The sequence below is a fragment of the Natrix helvetica genome, assembly GCF_964273705.1.
Source record: "Natrix helvetica genome assembly, chromosome: 2".
NCBI lineage: Eukaryota > Metazoa > Chordata > Lepidosauria > Squamata > Natricidae > Natrix > Natrix helvetica.
The window spans coordinates 296,808,448-296,829,918 of NC_138552.1; the positions used below are offsets into that span (position 1 = coordinate 296,808,448).

At 52.5% G+C, this 21,471-nt stretch overlaps 2 protein-coding genes across 3 annotated transcripts in view; both read right to left on the reverse strand.

Moving 5' to 3' along the window:
• The window catches only part of TP53I13 (tumor protein p53 inducible protein 13), an 11,048-nt gene extending 4,834 nt beyond the window's left edge, over positions 1-6,214 (reverse strand). Inside the window, exons 1-3 of the mRNA XM_081945486.1 lie at positions 6,059-6,214; positions 2,074-2,135; positions 775-853 (exon numbers count right to left, since the gene is read on the reverse strand). Coding sequence (XP_081801612.1) covers positions 775-853; positions 2,074-2,135; positions 6,059-6,136 — 219 coding nt within the window. The 5' untranslated portion in view covers positions 6,137-6,214. The remainder of the gene's footprint in view (positions 1-774; positions 854-2,073; positions 2,136-6,058) is intronic.
• Positions 6,215-9,532: 3,318 nt separating this feature from the next.
• Positions 9,533-21,471, reverse strand: part of TAOK1 (TAO kinase 1) — an 80,112-nt gene continuing 68,173 nt past the window's right edge. Inside the window, exons 15-20 of one of the 2 annotated variants that reach the window (XM_081945399.1) lie at positions 20,743-20,871; positions 19,730-19,933; positions 18,544-18,783; positions 17,270-17,482; positions 16,289-16,471; positions 9,533-12,326 (exon numbers count right to left, since the gene is read on the reverse strand). In XM_081945399.1, coding sequence (XP_081801525.1) covers positions 11,865-12,326; positions 16,289-16,471; positions 17,270-17,482; positions 18,544-18,783; positions 19,730-19,933; positions 20,743-20,871 — 1,431 coding nt within the window. In that variant the 3' untranslated portion in view covers positions 9,533-11,864. Of the gene's footprint in view, positions 12,327-15,461; positions 16,165-16,200; positions 16,472-17,269; positions 17,483-18,543; positions 18,784-19,729; positions 19,934-20,742; positions 20,872-21,471 lie in introns of those variants that run through there. The other variant, XM_081945400.1, reaches the window with a different exon arrangement.

Genomic DNA, 21,471 nt, shown 5'->3' on the forward strand with positions numbered 1-21,471 from the left:
CAGCTGTCAGTGAAATTCAGGTATCAATAGAACGTGTGGCTCAGGATTGAACCGTGGGGTCCTTGGTGCTCTCTGAGCTGGGGGGTTTCCTTGCAGATGTTTCATAACCACACTAGGTAGCATCATCAGTTCTGGAAGGGAGGAGGGGTTGTGGGGAGGAGGAGGAAGAGGAGAAGAAAGAGGAGGAGGAAGGGAAAAAAGAAAGATAGAAGAGGAGGAGGAGAACCCCACAGTCCTCCTCCTTCCTACAAACCCCACTCTCTTCTAACACTGATGATGTTTCCTAGTCAGGTCATAAAACGTCTGCAAGAAAACCACCCAGCTCAGAGAGCACCAGGGACCCCCAGAGAAATCCAGGACTTGCCACCTCAAGGAAAGAAGCCTTCAAGAGTTCTTTGGCACATTGTAGCCTGGTGAACCCATACAAATGCACCTCCCAATTCTGCAAAATGGGCTGGCATCACCCATTCTGCCCAGGAGACCCGCCCTTCACCCCTTTGGCACGACCACTCTTCCTGCTCCTTCGAAAGAGATCTCCACAGCCTGAATTCCAGAAATTAACCATCATGAAACCAGGATGATGAATGGCTTCCTATTAAAAGGAAGCAAGAAATGGGGAGGGGGTGGTTGAAACCTCCAATCCTGTGTGTGTGTGTGTGTGTGTGTGTGTGTGTGTGTGAGTGAGTGAGTGAGAGAGAGAGAGAGAGAGAGAGAGAGAGAGAGAGAGAGAGAGAGAGAGAGAGAGAGGGTGTGCTCTCTTTTTTTCCATCCTACCTTCAGCCTGGTCAGCCAATCTTGAAAACGATGGTCCTTTGATTCTCCCAAGGCTGCCCCAGTGTTGCCTTTGGAACCACTGCGGAGAAACACAAGTGAAAAGTTAATGTTTCCCCAAAAATAAGACAGAGTCTTATTTCCTTTTGACCCCCGAAATAAGCGCTTGGCCTTATTTTCGTGGAGATCTTACTATTTTTGAGGTGCAGGAGGCGGCGAGCGTGGTCACCTCATGGCTGCTGCTGTGTTGCAATATTTTCGGGGTGGGCTTATTTTAGCGCATGCACTGGAAAGCCTGATTGGGGACTTATTTTGGGGGAAACGGGGATACAACAAGGACCTCTCCAAGCAGCACCCTGAAATGTGGGGCCATAACTTAAGCAGAGGCAGGTGGAATCACCTGTGCTCAGTAGCTTTCGTCTGAGTTCCGAGTATAATTGCATGAGGGCATGCAAGCTTGTTAGTTACATAAGACGCTTCAGCAGAGAGAAGGAATTCTGTGAGGTCCGAAGGATCACACCACCCATCTGCTATATGGAACACAGCGAAGTCCTGTGTTGGGGAGTACCAGGTAGCCCTCGACTTACAACCTTTCATTTAGTGACCGTTCACTCGTGAAGTTACAACGGTACTAAAAAAAGTGACTTACGACCATTTTTCACACTTAACAACCATTGTACCATCCCCATGGTTGCAGATGCTTGGCAAACTGACCCATATTTACGACCGTTGCACTGTCCCGGGGTAATGTGATCCCCTTTTGCAACCTTCTGACAAGCCAAGTCAATGGGGAAGCCAGATTCGCTTAACGACCGTGTCGCTAACATAGCAACTGCAGTGATTCACTTAGCAATGATGGCAAAAAAAGTCATAAAATGGGGCAAAACTCACTTAGCAAAAGTCATTCTCTTAAGGACAAATTTTGGGCTCAATTGTGGTCATACGTTGAGGACTACCTGCATTTATGACGGTAGCAGTGTTCCTGGGAGGGGTGTCATGTGATCTCCTTTTGTGACCTTCTGACAAGCCAAGAGGAAGCCAGATTCGCTTAACGACCATGTCACTAAGTTAACTGCAGTGTGGCAAGCAAGGTCGTAAAACGGGGCAAAGCTCTGTTAACAGCCGCCTCGCTTAGCAACGGAGATTTTGGGCCCAGTAAGGGTGGCAATTTGAGGACGAGGTGTATGCAAGCTTGCCGGTTTGACAAGATGCTTCAGCAGAGAGGAAGACTTCTGTGAGGCCCAAAGGATCACACCACCCACTATTATAAACGGAGGAGTCCTCGTAGTTGTGACTGTTCACCTGTTGCCAGGAAGGTTCTGTGCAGGAAAACTCTCCTGGTCCACGAAGACGGCCTTGTTCTCCTGGAAAAAGGGGGAAACCATGGCTGAGCACCCCAAAATTTCCTCTTGCCATTTGCTCCTCTGCAGCTGCTGTGGGTGCGGAGTCTGCCTGCCTGGGGAGACCCACTGAGGATGGGGGTCAGAAAAGTTCCGAGACCCCTCCATGCCTCAACCCTCTTTGACACGTGTCAAAAGGGGCGGGACTTTCCATGGGTCTGAAATTTTTGACACCTCCCCCCACTCCATTCAGACCCCCAACCTGCTTCTTTCCAAAACTCCTTTTTTACAAGCAAGGTGAAAAAAGGAGATGGAAACATATTAAGCCCCATAGAGAAGGGATTTCCCCCCATTCCTGCCTTCTCTTGACGACTTGGCCGCTGAGTCTGCCCACCTGGTTTGAAAACTGGTGGCAAATGAGGGCTTTATAAAAGCTTATTTCTTCAGTGTTTCTCAATGTGAGGGCCCTTAAGATGTGTGGACTTCAACTCCCAGAATTCCCCAGCCAGCTAGTTGAGAGCCTTTGCAAAGTGTGGACTTCAACTCCCAGAATTCCCCTGCCACTAGTTGAGAGCCTTTTAGATATGTGGACTTCAACTCCCAGAATTCCCCAGCCACTAGTTGAGAGCCTTTTAGATACGTGGACTTCAACTCCCAGAATTCCCCAGCCAGCTAGTTGAGAGCCTAACATGTGGACTTCAACTCCCAGAATTCCCCAGCCAGTTAGTTGAGAGCCTTTTAACATGTGGACTTCAATTCCCAGAATTCCCCAGCCAGCTAGTTGAGAGCCTTTTAACATGTGGACTTCAACTCCCAGAATTCCCCAGCCAGCTAGTTGAGAGCCTTTTAACATGTGGACTTCAATTCCCATAATTCCCCAGCCAGTTAGTTGAGAGCCTTTTAACATGTGGACTTCAATTCCCATAATTCCCCAGCCAACTAGTTGAGAGCCTTTTAACATGTGGACTTCAACTCCCAGAATTCCCCAGCCAGCTAGTTGAGAGCCTTTTAACATGTGGACTTCAACTCCCAGAATTCCCCAGCCAGCTAGTTGAGAGCCTAACATGTGGACTTCAATTCCCAGAATTCCCCAGCCAGCTAGTTGAGAGCCTTTTAACATGTGGACTTCAATTCCCAGAATTCCCTGGCCAGTTAGTTGTGAGCTTTTGCGAAATGTGTGGACTTCAACTCCCATAATTCCCTAGCCAGCTAGTTGAGAGCCTTTTAGATATGTGGACTACTACTCCACATATGAAGACTCACCTGTTCCGATTGGCTGGCCTGGCATAATCATAACTATTACCTCCTGGCAGACATATTTCTTAACTGGTATTTTAGGGGAATTGTTTTTAAATTTAATTTTATGGGATATTTTTAGGGGTTTTAAATCTATATTTATATTTACTCAGCTGTACAGTTCCTTTTTAATCTTCTTTTTAACCTCCTCCATATCTATCTTCCTATTTAACAATTTTTAACTGTTCAATTATTTAGTTTTATATGATGTATTTCTTGTATGGACTGTACACCACCCCGAGTCCCTTTCGGGAGAGGGGGCGGTATATAAGCGCTCAGTAAATAAAAAAATAAAATAAATAAATACTCCCAGAATTCCCAGTCAGCTAATTGTGAGCCTTTTAACATGTATGGACTTCAACTCCCACCTATGTTGGCTGGGGAATTCTAGGACTTGAAGTCCACACAGACTCTCAAATTTAAGTAAAGTATAACTCCCTCTCTGCACAAGGCCTCTTTTGGGTGTGTCTGTCTGTCTGTCTGTCGGGCCTTTGTGTTTGTGCGTCACAGGATAATTTGCATAGGAGTTGGGGACTTTAAATGCCCCCTTTCCTCTCCTGAATGCCAGCCCCGATGCCAGGCGCTTGATTTTTGGCAGCCCCACATCAGCACCTGAGTTTCCCACTTTGGGGAATGGTCTTTCCCAAAGAGAGGAGAGGAGAGGGGGGGGCTTTGCCCCTGGGGAGAAGTGCCAAGTCTCAGCCCCTCTGCAGCTGCTCTGCACCAGCCCCTGGCAACAGAGGGCACTGCCAACTTGCTTGGCAAGTTGGGACAGATTGCGGCTGCCACTTGGGCAGCTGCTGATTGGTCCAGGGCAAAGAGGGGCGGGAGCCCTGGCTTTCCCGGCGGCCAATGGGGAGGAAAGGGAACGCCCCCAGAGTCATTTCAGAGCGAGAAGCCGAAAACAGACTCGAGTGGGTGGGTGGATCTCAAAGCAAGGCAGCAAGAGGCACTTGGCTGCTGGGTCTTAAAACCCACCATATTTAGCCAGGAAAGTCCGAGCGTTTTGCAAAGAGCTGGGAGGGGCATGGAGATAAATGTTGAGGGGTTTTTTTCTCTCTCCCCTAAAATCTGGTTTCGGGGAGCACAGAGGAGGAGGCAGCAGTAGGGCTGGTTAGGGGTCTCAGGGCCGCCCCCCCACCTCTTAATTAATTTCTAAGATTCCTTGCCTCTGTGAGAAGTTATACACTGTTTTTTATGCTTTTAATATTTTATTTGTGTACTGCCCAGAGTTCCTTTTGGAGGAAGAGAAGTAAGTGTGTGTGTGTGTGTGTGTGTGTGTGTGTGTGTTTGTGTGTGTGTAAAGGAGAGAAAAAGAAAGAAGTAGAGAAGAGAGAGGGGGAGATAAAAAAAATAGAGAAAGGAAGGAAAAAGAAAAATGAAAGAAAGAAAGAGAGAGAAAGAAAGAGAAAATAAAAGGGATAGGAGAGAAAAAGAAAGAAAAAGAAAAATAGGAGAGAGTGAGAGGAGAAAAGAAAAAATGGGAGAAAGAGGAAAAGGGAGGTAAAGGAAGGAAGGAAGGAAGGAAGGAAGGAAGGAAGAAAGGAAGAAAGAAAGAAAGAAAGAAAGAAAGAAAGAAGAAAGAAAGAAAGAAAGAAAGAAAGAAGAAGAAAGAAAGAAAGAAAGAAAGAAAGAAAGAAAGAAAGAAAGAAAGAAAGGAAGGAAGGAAGAAAGGAAGGAAGGAAGGCGAAGGGAAAAATAGAGGGAGGGAGGGAGGAAGGAAGGAAGGAAGGGAAAAAGCACCCGTGGACACACTTATAAAAACGATGACATTTGACAATAAATAATCTATTAAGGAGAAGCGACCCCCACCCAAAGCAGAAAAGCGGGGGGGGGCAGCGCAGCTGGGGGGGGGCGAGGGAAGCGCAAGGCAGGGCTCTGGGGCGGGCATAGGAATGGGGGCAGGGCAGGAGGGGCTCAGCTTTGGTCCGGCTAATCTTTTGCCCCTCCTCCCTTTCCGACCCCCCCTCCTCAAGCGGCCGGAAGACCCTTCGTGGGGCCGGGCTGCAAGACGTAACCCTGCCGGACAGCAGCTCCGATGCCAAGCCGAGCCCTCCTTCCATCCCACGGAAGGGGCACGCTTCTCCCTCATCCCAGGCTCCCTCCGGCGGGGGCAAGTTTCTAGTCCGTAAGGTAGCTAACCAATTCAGCTACCCATTTGCTTGCAAGACTGACGGATCCTGCGCGGACAAACGCGAGCCCGCCAAGGCTTTTCCCACGTTCTGGGTCACTTGAGGGCATCCATACCACTCCGGACGCCGTTCCTGGGGCACTCCCCCTACCCTGCAAAGGGGCGGGGGCGGGTTCGAAGGGCCTCTTTGGCGAGTCGTGGAGGGGTCTCCTTTCCCTTCCCGCCCCCGGTCGCTCTGCGCTGCCTTCGCACCCGACCCGATTCACGCTGCTTCGCAGGACTCTGAACCCAGGTTGAGGGGACTCCTCCCCCCCCCGCGACACGTGGTTTGCAAAGATCGTGGGAAAGCAGAGACCTCCCCCCGGGAGGACCCCCGACCCGGATTCCTGCTAGGCCCGTTTCACACAGCCCGCGGACCCCCACCCGGGCCCGACCGGAGCCCTGGGGCCTCCCCTTCCCGGAGTACGGGGGGAGAGAGGGCCGCCCTCCCCCCCATCCACTCCCGACGCCCCCGCCTCACCTGCCCACCGCCGCTGCCCGCCAGGCTCAGCACCAAGAACAGCACCGGTGCCCCCGGAGGCGGCCGCGGCTCCCCCATCGGGCCACGCCGCCCCCTCCTCTTCCTCCGGGGCCAGCCGAGGCGGACCCAACGCCCAACCCAGCCTTGCCCTGCCCAACCCGGCCGGGGCGGAGTCGGGGCGGGCTTCCCCTCCGGGCTCTCCGCCTTGCTGGACTGGTGTAAAATGCGAAGTGGTGGAGAAGATGCAAAATTAACAGAGTTGGAAGGGACCTTGGAGGTCTTCTAGTCTAACCCGCTGCTCAAGCAGGAGAGCCTTTATAAGGCTGGAAGATCCCAATGGGGTGGCAAAAGCCAATGCAATCCTAACTAAGAGAGTGATTCAATCAAGATCAAGGGAGGAACTAATACCTAATAAAGCTTTAGTAAGGCCACACCTGGAGTACTGCATTTAGTTTTGCTCAGCACACTATAAAAAAGTTGCTGAGACTCTAGAAAGAGTGCAGAGAAGAGCAACCAGGATGATGAGGGGACTGGAGGCTCAAACATCCGGTGAACGGTTGCAGGAACTGGGCCTGGCTAGTCTAGGGAAGAGAAGGACCAGGGGAGACAGGAGAGCATTTTCCAATATTTGGGGAGCTGCCACAGAGAGGAGGAAGGGGGTCAAGCGATTCTCCAAGGCCCCCGAAGGCCAGACAAGGAATAATGGGTGGAAACTGATCAAGGAGAGATTCAACCTGGAAATAAAGAGGAATTTTCTGACAGTGAAAACAATCAACCAATGGAACACAAGTTGCCTTCGGAAGTTGTGGGAGCTTCATCCCTGGAGGCTTTCAAGAAGAGACTGGACTCAAATCAGCCAGAAATGGTGTAGGGTCTCCTGCTTGGGCGGGAGGTTGGACTAGATGACCTCCAACATCCTTTCCAACTCTGTTATTCTATTCTGTCCAATCACCATCTGGAGCTTTGTAAGCCTCGTGCTGGCTGGACATGGGGACAGAGGAGATCCGAGACAGGCTTTAATAATATGGCAAAGGGGAGAGGCATTTTATTCTGGGACAATTCATAAATTAGGGTTTAATTCTGCGACCAATCAGTCACCACGATGAGAAAAAAGATATTGAGACTCTAGAAATAGTGAAGAGCCACAAGGATGAGGCTAAAATATACGAAGAACAGTTGCAGGAATTGGATATCTTTGGTTTAACGGAAAGAAGGATTGGGGGGGGGGGGCATGATAGCATCTTTCAATACTTGAGGGGCTGCCCCAAAGAAGAGCTGGGGGTCAATCTACTCTCCAAAGCCCCCGAAGGCAGGACAAAAAGCAACCGAGAGACCTGGAATTCCAGCAACCTGGAATTAAGGAGGGATTTCCTCACAGTGAGGACAATTAACCAGTGGAACGACTTGCCACCAGAAATTGTGAATGCTCCAACACTGGAAGTTTTTAAGAAGAGACTGGACGATCATTTGTCCAAAATGTTTTTCCCGCTTGAGCAAGGGCTTGGATTAGAAGACCCCCGAGGTCCCTTAATTATGTCCAATTGAATAAGGCATTCTACAATTTACAATTCCAAGTGACATTGAAGCTGTGAGTCGTTCATTAGAAATCAAACTGTAATGTTGCTTTCTATTTTCTTATTGATTGAAGTTTGATGCGCAGAAGCAAAAAACAAGATGGCGCCACCTATGGGAGAACCGGTTCGGGGGCGTGGCAGGCCTGGCTGACTGATGGTTCCAGCAGCGGCCCAGGCTGCCAAACTACTACCGGTTTGGCCCCGAACACCGGGGGTGGGTGGGGGGTGTTTGTTATCACTCTGCCCTTGGACTTGCCAGTGGGAGCGTTTGGGGAGATTCGGAGCAGTAAAGGGACGGCTTGAACTGCCAGCTGTTTGGGCTATCTCTGTTGCCCCCAGGGTCGTCATGGCAGCATCATCTTGGAAGCTCCTTTGTGGGCTTCCTCTGGCCCTGGGGGAAGCTGGTGGGAACATCCGTGGGTCAGCCTCTCTAGGGAGCACACCAGGGCTACCCGTTGCTCACTTGATGTGGCCAGGGAACTTTTTCCGAAGCAGAAATGGCGGGGAGGGAATTGGGGGTCTCGCTTCTACTGAAAACGCAGCAGGAAGTTTCAACCCATGCCACTCACCCGGGCTTGGCGCTCCGCCTGCCAGGTTCTTCCCAGGCTCTGCCCGGGGGTAGTGGGGAAGCCATGGCATGCCTTGACGAGAGGGGGCTGTTACTGCAGATCATGGTCCCAAGGTCTCCAGCCAGAGGGATGGAAATTGGGGAGAAGATGGCCTGCCCAGAATCAGGCGTCTGGTTGGAGTGTCCGGAGTGCAAATTGGCTAAGGAATAAATGGAAAATTCACCCCCCTGTCCCCAACCCCCCCCCCTTCATGAGATAAAGTGGAAAGACCAAATAAGACGTTGCCCATAGACTATTTATAGCCTGGCTTGAACTGTGGGGTCCCTGGTGCTGAGCTGGGCTGTTTTCTTGCAGATGTTTCATTACCAAACTAGGTAACATCATCAGTGCTAGGAGGGAGAGGGTTTGTGGGGGAAGAGGAGGAAAAGAAGGCACCAGACTGTTTGAGGTGCTAGGTGCTCTCTGAACTTGCCTGTTTTCTTGCAGGCGTTTCATGACCCAACTAGGTAACACTAGCAGTGATTTGGGGGGGGGGGGGACTATGAGGCCCTTTGCCCTCTCTCAACTTATTCTTAGACATTTCAGTACCCAACTAGATAACATCCTCAGTGCTGGAAGGGAACGGAGTTTGTGGAGAGAATGAGATGACGAATGTGGGATGCTTGTTACTCTGAACTTGGTGGTTTTCTTGCAGACGTTTCATGACCCAACTAGGTAACATCATCAGTGCAAAGAGGATGACTGTGGGGTGATTGTTTCATGGTAGGTAACATCATCAGTGCTAAAAGTGAGCCAGGTTTGATCCGTTCATATACTCCCTGTTTATATTACTGGGAAGATGGTTTTCTTCTTGGTGTATCCTTGATCAGGCTGCTTCTAACTTCTAAACTGCTGGCAAACCCGCCCTCCCACCTAGAACTGATGATGTTGCCTAGCTGGGTCATGAAACGTCTGCAGGGAACCGGCCCAGCTCAAAGGCCACGGAACGATTTTGCAAGGCAGGCAAAAGGGAGCTCCCCAAAAGGGGACCAAGCGGAGGTTGGGAAATCCTGCAAAACCCATTCTAGGCCCAATTCTGAAAACTCACAACTTTTGTCTCAGAAAAATCTTATTATGCGGCTACACAAAACATTCCTCCCGCCGGAGAAAACGGGTTTCGTTAATGGGCGTTAAAAGAACACTTACCGAAAATCTGCATTTGTCTCCCTGCATTGCGACTCTCAGAAAAGCACAAAGTCCACGGACGTTTTTGGAGACAACACACACACACGCACACAAACTCTCTCGTCTCCTTTTCGCACACACCAAGCACTTAAGACCAAGGCAGCGGGCAGGGTTTGGCAAATTGTTTTACTTAAAATATTAATTCCATGGAGAGCCTGGCACGGATGGATGTACATGGCAGGGGGGGAGGGGGGCGCGTAGAGAAAAATGGCTTCCATCGCGAATCTTCCCCGGCAACGGAAACGCCAATATCGCATTCGACGTCACGTCGGTTTCACTGTCGAGGCAAGCAAAGCTTTTGAGGGGTGGGCGAGCGGGTGGGGCGGGCTGCTGGGCATGTCCAGAGTGCAACTCCTGGGTTGGGGAGGGCCTGCTGACCCCTCCCTCAAATAACCGAGGTCGCGTGACAGAAGGGGCATCTTGAGGACTTGAGGAAAGCTTGAAAGATGCCACCTGGGCAAGGAGTTTGGGCTTGGTGGTCCTTGGTCGAGGACGATGTGTGTGGGGCCACTGCCCTCCCCTCCCTCCTTGCAACGGGTTCATTGGCTGAGCAGTGCAGACCCCACCCCAAAAGAGAGCTCACAGCAACCCAAGGACTTACATCGAGACAGGTCAACCCAGAAGGGGGCTCTGCTACTCCCCCCTCCATGTTGGCAACTACAGCTGTGCCCCATTCAGGGAGCGGGGTGGGTGGCTGGGTCTTCTGTCCCCCTCCCATTTTTCAGGCCAGGCTCCAGGCCCCCTTCGGCTCCCCAGTCAGAAGCCGAAGTGGGATGGGGGGGTGGGGGTGGGAGGCGGAAGATGTAGCCGAACCGAAGGAGCTGGAGTGGTGTGTGTGTGTGTGTTTTAATTTAGCTAAATTAAAAGTCACATCGATTTTAAAAAAAAAAGATGGAAGGTGTGACACACAGGAGAGTATATTCTTCTATACAGGTATGTCACGGAGAGACATTAAAAAAAAAACTTTTACGTTTCTGAGCCCTATAGGTGTGTTAAAAGGCAAATCCTAAAGTTAGTAGCTAGTGTTTGCTTTACGTGTGCAAGAAAAATAATGTACAACAAGACGCCGGGGATGGCACAGCTGGCAGCGATTTGACCGAGCTGAAGGCCAACTGCTCCCAGGGACCCCACGGGCGCTAAAAGCCAGGCCCCCTTCCCTGCCGTGGCACAGAAGGTACCAAGAGCCAGCTCCCTCTGGGGCCGCGATGGGCCCCGCGTGGCTCCTTGGAGGCCGAGTCGCCCCACAGAAACCGAGATGCCCACTCGACGCGGGCTTGGCAAGGACTGGCACCCACTCGGCCCTGCCCGCGACCAACCTCTCGCGTCGCCGGCAGCAGCAGCCGGGACTCCCTGTGGCAAGTCAAACCCCTACAAACGGTTGCGGTTGGACGTGTAAACGAGAAAAATAATAATAATAACAATAATAATAATCATCATCACCATGTGGCAAGCCCAATGAAAACTGGCAAACGTAGTGTCAGGAGCAGAGACTCCTGGTCTCTTGGTGGCGGCATTTAGGGGGCGATTTATGGCATCGTTCACAAGAACCTCTGGCATCGGAGAGCGGTTGGCTGCGGGCCGGAAGGGTTCGGGAGGAGAGCAGGAGCACCGGCCGGGAATGGGGGTCCGGCACGGAGTTCTGAGGCTGAACTTTGGTGAGATGTCACAGTATTAAGCCCTTTAAAAAAAGGCTCTCCTGCCCCTCCCCCCTGGCTTCTCCCCCTCCCGCGCGCATGCACTCGTGGTCACTCGCACGCCACCCAGCCCCTGAGGCCGAGCTGCACAAAGGGTTCGAGCAGGTGCATTTTACTAGTGCAGTTCTGTCCAAGCTGCTGCGCGTGCCCGGAAATTCTCGAGGCTGCGCGTCGTAGTGCAACAGAAAATGCGCAGAAGGCCGCGGGCCTGGGGGGGGGTTGCGCGGCCCCAGCCTCTTTTGATGGGCAAGGTTCTGGGGAGCTGCTTTCCTGGAGCCCCTCCCTACAAGGAACCCCCCTTGAGGGGATGTTGGAGGGGCAGGTGAACCGGCAGGGGCGAAAGGGAGCTGGGACTCCAGGCCCCCTGGACAAAGTCACCCTCGGGGGCAAAGGGGGAACCCTCTCACCTTCCTCCTTGAGCTGCAGGGGAGGCGGGGAGCCCGCTCTCCCCACAGCCCTGAAGAGGGGGAGGCATTTCTACCCCTCGTGCCCGCACAGAGCTTCCTTAAAGCCGGTGCGTGTCAGGTGAGAGAGCCACACTACAGCCAAATACTATGACATCCCAAATAGCAAACGCGGAACGCAATGCTTGCCGCGCAAGACGGGCCCACTGAACGGTACCCGGAGCCTGCGCTTGCCCGGGACCGGTTCCTGGGGGGGAAGAGGCCTGTCGGCAGTTCCTTTGGGCGGGCAGACGGTGCCGGCGGGGCGGCCCGCCCTTAGAAGGGGCACCGAACGGAAGGTATTATGTGTAAGACATGTGTGACCCATTGGATATTTGCGAGGTGACGCTGGCGCTGCGACTCATGCCCGGCTCAGTCCGTCCCCCGGAAGGCGTCCGCCTCAGGGCCTGGGGGCTGTTACGGACCCCGAGTGAGCCACCCCGAGGCACCGCCTGCAGGGGCCCTGAGGGGTGTCCCCACGGCTGGGGGCCCCCTTGCATGGGATGGCCCCAGGCCTGAGGCTGGCCTGCCATGGGGTGGCCCCAGGGAGGGCCCGGGCCCCCCGAAGGGTGGTGGGACCAGCTGGAGGCTCCTGGGTAGCTGTGGCTGAAGGCCTCGGGGGAGAGGTTGGAGAGCAGCATGTTGCTGAAGCCCAGGCGCATGCTCTCCGAATCAAAGGCCTCGATTTCCCGCGCCTGGCGCTCCAGCAGGCCCCGGATCCGTTCCGTGCGCTCGTTCTGTAGAGCCAGCATCTCTTCCTCGATCTGGACAGAAAAAAAATCGGGAAAGAAAAAGGGTGGGGGAGGAGATGTTACCCCGAAGGTCCCCCAGAGAGCCCTTCCTGCTTTTCTCCTTGGCCGGGGTGGGAGTCCCTTTTGCTGGGGCCCTTTGGAGAATAAGTGGAAGAAATGGTGTATTCCCAGTCGTGGGAGCCCTCTGCCAACCCTCAAGCTGACCTGACTGAAGCTGGTTTGATACCCTGGAACTCAGGGCTGTCGGGTGGGGTGGGGATTAGAGATAGCTGGGGTTTTGGTAGCCAAAACAAAATACTTTCTCTTGGGAACCAAGGACATTCTCACACCTGGGCAGAGGAAGGAGGAGTGAGGTCGCCAGGCAACCAGAAAAGGGAAAGACCTGTCAATTAGGTGGAAACCGCGGGACGCTTGAGACACGGTTTTCACCAGATCTGGGCCAATATGATACATCCGTGATGGCGAACCTCTCTGTGGGAATGCATGCTGTCACCACTGCTCTTCACGGGCGCCTGAGGGCCAGAAAAGGGCCTGAGAACAGCCGAAAAACTGGCCAAACAACAGATCCGTTTTGGGGCTCTGGGGGGCCATTTTGAGGCCCTTTTCAGGGCATTTTTGGGCGGTTTTCAGGGTGTTTTCGGCCCCCCAAATGGCCTGAAAACGCCCCCCCAAACGCCCCCAAAATGGGTATGTGTGCACCGGCCAGCTTGTCTTTGGGTTTCCAGTGCTCTGTTGCGCATGTGCGCACTTGCACGCACGCATGTTCCGGTTTCCCTCTTTTTGAAGGGAAAAAGGTGCGTCTTATACTCCGAAAAATACGGTATTCTTTGAGGAATTCACCTGCCTCGGATTTTTGCTTGCTGGGGGTCTGTTAAGTGGAACCTTGACACGCAAAGACCCTTCACCCCGCAATGCCACGGAACAACGGAGAATACCGGGGGGGGGGGGGGAGGAAGGGACGGGGGTCTGCAATGGATGGGGCAACGTTAACAGCCTTGCCGGGGAAAGGATTTTCAAGGTTTGGGGAGTAGCAGTCCTCGACTTACAACAGTTTGATTACTGACTTTTTTCAAAGTGACAAGAGTGCTGAAAAAAGTAACTTATCACCTTTTTCACACTTATGACCGTTGCAGCCTCCCTGTAGTCACGCGATCAAACTGCGGACGCTCGGCCACCGGCTCGTACTTATGACGGTCGCAGTGTCCCGGGGTCACGTGACCCCCTTTTGCGACCCTTTGACCAGCCAAGTCAACAAGGGGAAGCCAGATTCGCTTAATGACCGTGTTGATAACTTAACAACTGCAGTGATTCACTTAACGGTGGCAAGGAAAGTCGTAAAACAGGGCAAAACCAGCTTAACAAATGTCACCTTGCCACTGAATGGTCATTAAATGAACAGTTGCTCCTTCCTTCCTTCATTTCCTCTCATTTTAACTTTCTCTCCTTCCTTCCTTCCCTCCTTCCTTCCTCAGTCTAACTTTCTCATCTTCTTTGCCCTCATTTTAACTGTCTCTCCTTCCTTCCCCTCATTTTAATATTCTCTCCTTCCTTCCTTCCTTCCTTCCTTCCTTTCCATCCTTCCTCAGTCTAACTTCCTCATCTTCTTTCCCCTCATTTTAACTGTCTCTCCTTCCTTCCTTCCCCTCATTTTAATATTTTCTCCTTCCTCCTTCCTTCCTTCCTTCCTTCCTTCCTTTCCCCTCATTTTAACTTTCTCTCCTTCCTTCCTTCCCTCCTTCCTTCCTCAGTCTAACTTCCTCATCTTCTTTGCCCTCATTTTAACTGTCTCTCCTTCCTTCCTTCCCCTCATTTTAATATTTTCTCCTTCCTTCCTTCATTTCCCCTCATTTTAACTTTCTCTCCTTCCTTTCTTCCTTCCTTCCCTTCCTTCCTTCCTCAGTCTAACTTTCTCATCTTCCTTCCCCTCATTTTAACTTTCTCTCCTTCCTTCCTTCACCTCATTTTAATATTCTCTCCTTCCTTCCTTCCCCCTCATTTTAACTGTCTCTCCTTCCTTCCTTCCTTCCTTCCTTCCTTCCTTCCTTCCCTCCCTCCCTCCCTCCCTCCCTCCTTCCTTCCTTCTCATATTCCTATATCACCCATCTCTCCTAAAGCAGCGGTCCCCTACTACTACTGATCTCTTATGCTGGCAGCAAAATTCTAGCAGTGCCTTTTGTGAGGCTCTTTCCTGGTAGTTGCACATAGGCCAGGATTTGTGCTTTCTGTTTCGGAGGTAACTTACAACCATTTGTTTGAGAGCGTTTGACTTTACTGTGGGACTGAAAAAAGTGACTTGCAACCAGTCCTCACACTTGTGACTATGGCAGCATCCCCAGGGCCATGTAATCAAAATTTGGCTGCTTGGCAAGAACTTTGGGAAAGGAATAGGAAAACAACATTGGCAATACCGTATAAAGAAAAATTATATAAAATATTTTATAGGTGGCATCTCCCACCAGGGAGATTAGCCAAAATGTTTTAGAAATTTAACGCCAAATTGTTGGAAATGTGATTACGAATCAGGCACGTACTGCCATATGTGGTGGTCGTGCCCAAAAACACAAGAATATTGTTGGAAAATCCGAAAGTGGTTGATAGAGATAAGCGAAGAGGAAATAGAATTCACACCAGAACTATTTATTTTGGGAATCATAAACATAACAAGGGGGAAATCTACTTAATAATACATATTATTATGGCAGCAAGAATGGTCTTTGCCCAACACCGGAAGTACCACAAGAAGAGGAAGTAATTAGAAAAATTCTGTTTTGTGCTGAAATGGATAAATTGACGTGGGAACTGAAGAACAAAGACGAATCCGAATATTATAAGATCTGGGATAAATTTTATCAATGGTTGGAACAAAAAAGGCAAGACCCAAAATAAGCAATGACTAAGACTTATAGAATGGAGATTAGAATTATGTATGGAATCATAAGGAGGAAAATGTATAAGACAAGAACTAAGCAACATGGGTGGAAATACGATATCCTTATATTTGTAAATACTGAACAGACCAATGGTGAACAAACACAGTGGTTATAATATTTAACTTTATATTTTGGTATGTGTGGCAAAGGCATTGCCAGGACGGTTACACCGAGGTCCAATGTTTTAATGTGTGCTTGATAAAAAAGTTTTTATCTAAAAAAAAATTGGGACGCTTGTCAACTGTGCTCTATTGACAACGGCTGTAGAGGGTCCCTGGGTGGTGTGATCACCACTTGTGACCCTCCCAGCTGGCTTCAAAGCAAAGTCAATGGAGAAGCTGGATTCGCTTAATGACTGTGCGATTAATGCTTAACGACATAGTAATTTGCTTAACGACCATGGCAAAAAAAAGGGTCGTAAAAGCAGACGGACTCCCTTAACAGCCGTCTTGCTTAGCAACGGAAACTCTGCTCTCAGTTGTGGTCGTGTGTCGAGGACCAGCTGCAGGCAGTCCTCGACTTACGACCACAATGGAGCCTAATATTTATGCTGCCAGGTGAGAAATGTGTTAGGTGAGTTTTGCCCCATTTTACGACTTTTCTTGCCGCAGCCGTTAAGTGAACCACTGCAAATTGTTAAATTAGTAACACAGTTGTTAAGTGAATCTGGCTTCCCCACTGAATTTGCTTGTCAAGAAGGTGGCAAAGCTGCAATTGTTGTAAACGTGAGTCTGTTGTCAAAGCATCGGAATGTCAATCATGCGGCCACGGGGATGAGGGAACGGTCATAAGTGTGAAAAACTGTCCTAAGTCGCTTTTTTCAGTGCCGTTGCAACGTCGAACGGCCACTAAGTGAAGCGCTGTAAGTTTAGGACTGCCTGTATAGGTGGAGGGCGGAAGGAGAATTTAAGGGAAGGAAACTGCCGGGAAATTATAGCCGCCCCAACTGACCCAACCTCTCGGGACCGCTAGGGGCCTTCCGTAGAGGAGGAGCATTGGGCCAAGGAGGGCGGAAGGAAGACCCTGCTCGCCTCCCCTCCATACCTTCTGTTCCAGGAGAGCCCTCCGCAGGGAGACCCTCTGCTCCAGTTCGCGCAGCTCCCGCTCGTGCTGGGCCTCGGCCTGCATCTTGATTTTGCTCTGGTAGGCGTTGAGCAGCTCCAGTTCCTGCTGCAGCTGCATCTTCAAGACCTGGCACTCCGCTTCCTGGGCTTCGTCCAGACGCAGCTGGAAGACAAGGCCGGGGGGGTCACCGTGACACGCTTGCTCCGGAGGGACCTGCTCTACCTCGGCCCCTTTCAGATAGGGGGACCCCCCCCAGTTAGCATGCTTTCAGAAATCAGTGGCGGGATTCAGCCGGTTCGGTAGAATGGATAGCTAGCTTTTCGTTCAGTTTGGCGAACCGGCTGAAGACTTGCCCCTCCCCTCTCAGCCACTCCTCGCCCGGAGGCTCGCCCAAGCTTATTAGAGCCGCTTCATGCTGTGGCATCACCCAAGGGAAGCGGGAGAAGGAAGATTCGCTCGCTCTCTTTCTCTGTGCCGTTCGGCCTTCCTTTTCGGCATCCGAGCCGCGTGACTACCGCCATGGGCCACCAGCAACTATTCTGGAGCCACCCCAGGAAGGTTGGGCAGGGCTCATGCTCCTGGTAGGTCTCCGACAATCCCCGACTCCCTCCTTTCGGCCTCAGCTGGGCCCATGGCCAAGGGCGCCTGGCGCCCATAGGCCTCTGCACCCGGGCCTGGCTGCGGCAGGGAACATGGGATCTCCTGGCAGCGGGGAGGGGGAGGGCGGCCGCTAGCAGAGAGGGGAGAGCGCGAGATTGGTGCTTCTGGGACGAGGGGAAGGGGGGGCGGGAAATTTCTAGGTCCGGCTCAGACGGCCTCTCTTTAACCGGTCGTTAAATTATTTGAATCCTACCGCTGAGAAGGGTGGACTTCCACTCCCAGAATCCTCCAATTACCGGCTGGGATGTCCACAAAGTTGAGAAAATCTGCCCCAGAGATCTCCGGGTCAAGAGTCCTTACCGCTTGCGTGGAGAGCATCTCGTTGATGCTGTGGTCATACTGCTCGGCCAGGATGGCCAGCTTGCGGGTCTGCTCCTCCTTCAGCCGCTTGAGCACGGCCTTGTGCTCGCTCTTGGGCGTGGTCTCCAGCAGGTGGTTGCGCAGGGCCTTGTACTGCCGGGTCTGGATCTTGCAGGTGTCCTGGAACTGCTTCTTGATCTGAAGCTCCTTCGACTGGGAGGGGAGAGGCAGAGAAGAGACAGGCGGGTCGGGCAGGCAGCGGCCACAGGGTGGCATCCCTGCCCACTGAGGATAGGAGGTCCCACCAGTTTCACAGCAGGACGGGACCTGCGGCAACGTATCCAGAGGGGAGCGAGATGGGGCAAAACGCGCTGAGCAACTGTCTCACTTAACAACAGATAATTTCAGCCTCACATCCCCTTGCCTCATGCCTCAGTGGACAACCAATGAAATAGGAGCCAGCCATGTGTGGCGGCAGCCAAAAAAGCCAATGCAACCCTAAGCTGCATGAACAGAGGGAGACAATCAAGATCAAGGGAGGAACTAATACCTAATAAACCCTTAGTAAGGCCACACCTGGAGTCCTGCATCCAGTTTTAGTCACCACACTATAAAAAAGATGTGGAGACTCTAGAAAGAGGGCAGAGAAGAGCAACCAAGATGATGAGGGGATTGGAGATTAAAACAGACGAAGAATGGTTGCAGGAACTGGGCCTGGCTAGTCTAGGGAAGAGAAGGACCAGGGGAGACAGGAGAGCATCTTCCAATATTTGAGGGGCTCCCCCAGAGAGGAGGAGGGGGTCAAGCTATTCTCCAAGGCCCCTGAAGATCCAGAGAAGGAAGAATGGATGGAAACTGACCAAGGAGAGATTCAACCTGGACACAAGGAGGAATTTCCTGACAGGCAGAACAATCCACCCATGGAACAAAAGTTGCCTTCGGAAGTGGTCCCTGGAAGCTTTCAAGAAGAGACTGGACTGCCATCGGTCACAAATGGTGTTTAGGCAGGGGGGGGTTGGACTAGATGACCTCCAGGGTACCTTCCAATCTCTGTTATTCTGTTATTATTCTGTTATTCAGAAGTTGTGGGAGCTTCATCCCTGGAGGCTTTCAAGAAGAGACTGAACTGCCATCGGTCAGAAATGGTGTAGGGTCTCCTGCTTGGGCAGGGGGGCGGGGGTTGGACTAGATGATCTACAAGGTCCTGTTAATCTGTTAAACTCCCTTGCTCCTGCGAAGCCCCCCCCCCACTCCCACCCCCCGGAGAAAGCTACCTTCAGGCTTTTGGGCTGCTGCCGAACTTCCATGACGTGCTTCCGCCTGAGTTCCCTCTCCCGGCGCTTGTTGTACTCCAGCTGGTTGGTGAGCTCGGTCTGGTGCTGCAGCCGGATGAGTTCGCAGCGCATCTTCTGGATGGTGCTGAGGTGCCGGAATTCCAGCTCTTGCATGGACTCGTGCTGGCGCAGCAGCATGGCGTGCTCCAGGTCCTTCTGGGTCTGCCTCTTGTTCAGCTCCTGGGTTGGAGAAAGGGGGCACTGAGGAAGGGCTGCCTGGCACTGGGAAGCGGGCGCAGGGAGAGAGAGAGAAGGCCGAGAGCGGAGCCTAGGAATCCGGCTGGCTGGCTGAGCCCCCAACTGGGCTGGAGTGGGTCAACACAGGCACCACCCAAATGCCAATGAAGACCAGATTTTGCCCACCTACCTCCGCTACAGGCAGGCCACAGAGAGGGCCCTTTGCTTGCTGGAGAGCACAGCAGCCTCCTTCTGCTGACTGCCGCCTTCCTGCAATTTGGCAGTTCCAATCTCACCAGGCTCCGGATTGACTCGGCCTTCCATCCTTCCGAGGTGGGTAAAACGAGGACCCGGGTGGTTGGGGGCAAGAGGCCGACTCTGTCAGACCCCAACCCTCAGTCTGTGGCCTGGTGTAGGGCCAAGCAGCCCGTTTGGAACTGGGCCACGATGTGGTGGGAGAATATACGTGCACAGGGGTGCTTTGATCAGGCACAAAACCATCCTGTCTCCCTCTTCCCTCCCGCTGCGGGTCTGCCAAGATGGAAAGATTGGGGACCACTGCTTTAGGAGAGATGGGTGATATAGGAATGTGGGAAAGAGGGAAGGAAGGAAGGAGGGAAGGAAGGAAGATGAGCAAGTTAAAATGAGGGAAGGAAGGAAGGAAGGAGGCAAGAAAGAGAAGGAAGGAAGGAGGCAAGAAAGAGAAGGAAGGAAGGAAAGAAAAAAAGAAAGAAAAAAAGAAAGAAAGAAAGAAAGAAAGGAGGGAGGGAGAGGAACTGAGGAGCCTGCTCCATCCTAGCTTCAAACAGGCACTAAGTAGATTTAGGGGAGGTTCGTCATAACCCTGAATGGGTGCTAAGCGACCAGCCGTCGAGAGATCCAAGAACCGCTCCTTACGGATCAGGTGCTTCCCAGGGGCCTCGTCTCCTCCCAGGCGCCACGCACTCACCTCCCGCACAAGGTCCTGCTCCAGATTATGGCGCGCCAGCAGCATCCTCCTCTTGAACCGCCGGCACTCCAGCTCCAGGTATTGCCTCTGACGGCGCAGCAGGTTGGCCTCTTCCTCCGCCTGGAAGTGCTGGATGTTCTCCTTCTGCTTGGACAGCCACTCCTGCTTCTCCTTCTTGGGAGTGCTCTGGTTCTCGCTCAGCTCCTGGGAACAGGGGAGCCCGGAATGAGGAATCCACCCAGGGGGGGCTGAGGGGCTCTGGGAACCGGACGTCCAGGCGGGATGGGATGGAACAGAGCAGGGATGGCAAAGTTCTTTGGCACCAGGAGCCAAACAGGGAGCACTCTGCGCGTGCGTATGTCTGGTCCACAAGAAGGAAGAGGAGGGGGCCAGGAGGCATGCGTGCATCAGAAAACGAACTTCAGTTTCTGGCATGGGCACGTGCGCCGCCAGCAAGTCTTCCGGTTACTGCCGTGCATGCACATGCGCCGATTAGCTGGTCGGCACGATGTTCATGCCGGAAAACAGAAGACCAGCACTGCTGCAGCACAAAGGCACAGAGGAACAGGTCACTCTGCATGTGCGAGACAACATGGCTCCATGTGCCATTTCAGGCATGCATGCCATAGGTTTGCCATCACGGGAATAAAGGGAGGAACTGGATTCCCAGGGAGGGAGGGAGGGAGGGAGGGAGGGAGGGAGGGAGGGAAGGGCTGCATCTTTACTGCTCCATGCCTACAGACAAAATCTTGCCAGAGTGAAGTCTACTATCTGCCTTTACAAAGGAGGAGGAAGAGGCAACTCAGCCTGGATATCAGGCGTGAGAGAAAGAGGGCGAAGAGGGCGCCTCCCTGATAGTTCCCAGGGTGTTTTGCAAAGGCAGACAGCAGACTCCACTCTGGCAAGATTCTGTCTATAGGTGTGAAGCAATGAAGTGGCCAGGTTGGAAGAGGGACGTGGTTTGGGGGCCTGGCAATAAATGAATAAGTAAACCCTCCCCCCTCCCCGGTTACCTCTTTGAGCTGCTCTTTGCGGAGTTTGTACTCTCTCTTCTGGGATTCCAAAAAGCTGCTGAGCTCTTTCTTCTGCTGCGTCTGGATGTGTTGCTGAAACTTCTTCTCCTCGTTGGCCATCACTTTTGCCTGCGCAAGAGGAGAGCAAGAGGCTGAGCCTTTTGGGACCCACACCTCGGGGAGCCCGGGCCTAACCTGGTTTAGGCAGACCAGCACCCCGACCTCGCCCCTACCCCCAGCTGCCTTCCTTGTACCCAGTTCTCATAGAATCCTAGGGCTGGAAAGGACCTTGCTTCCTGTCTTGGCTTTCTCTCTTTTGTCCTTTCTTCCTCTCTCCCATCCTCCCCCTTCCCTCCCTCCCTCCCCCTTTCCCCTCCCTTTCTTCCTGTCTCTTCTGTCCTTTTTTCCTCCCTTCCTTCCTGCCTTCCCACCTGCCTTCCTTCCTTCTATAGCAGCGATGGCGAACCTTTTTTGGCTCGCGTGCCATAAGTGGGGGGAGCGCAGTGTGCGGGCGTGCCACACCCATAATGCAATGAGCGACCCCCCCAGTGCGCATGCACACACTACAGGCGCTCCCCCCATTTTTTGCATGCTTTTTTTGCCCTCCCTGGGCTCCAGAGGCTTTATAGGAGCCTGGGGAGGGCAAAAACAGCCTTCCCCGCCCCTCGGAAGCCCTCCGGAGGCTTCAGGGACCTTCAGGACGCTTCCCTGAAGCCTCCGGAGCAGTCA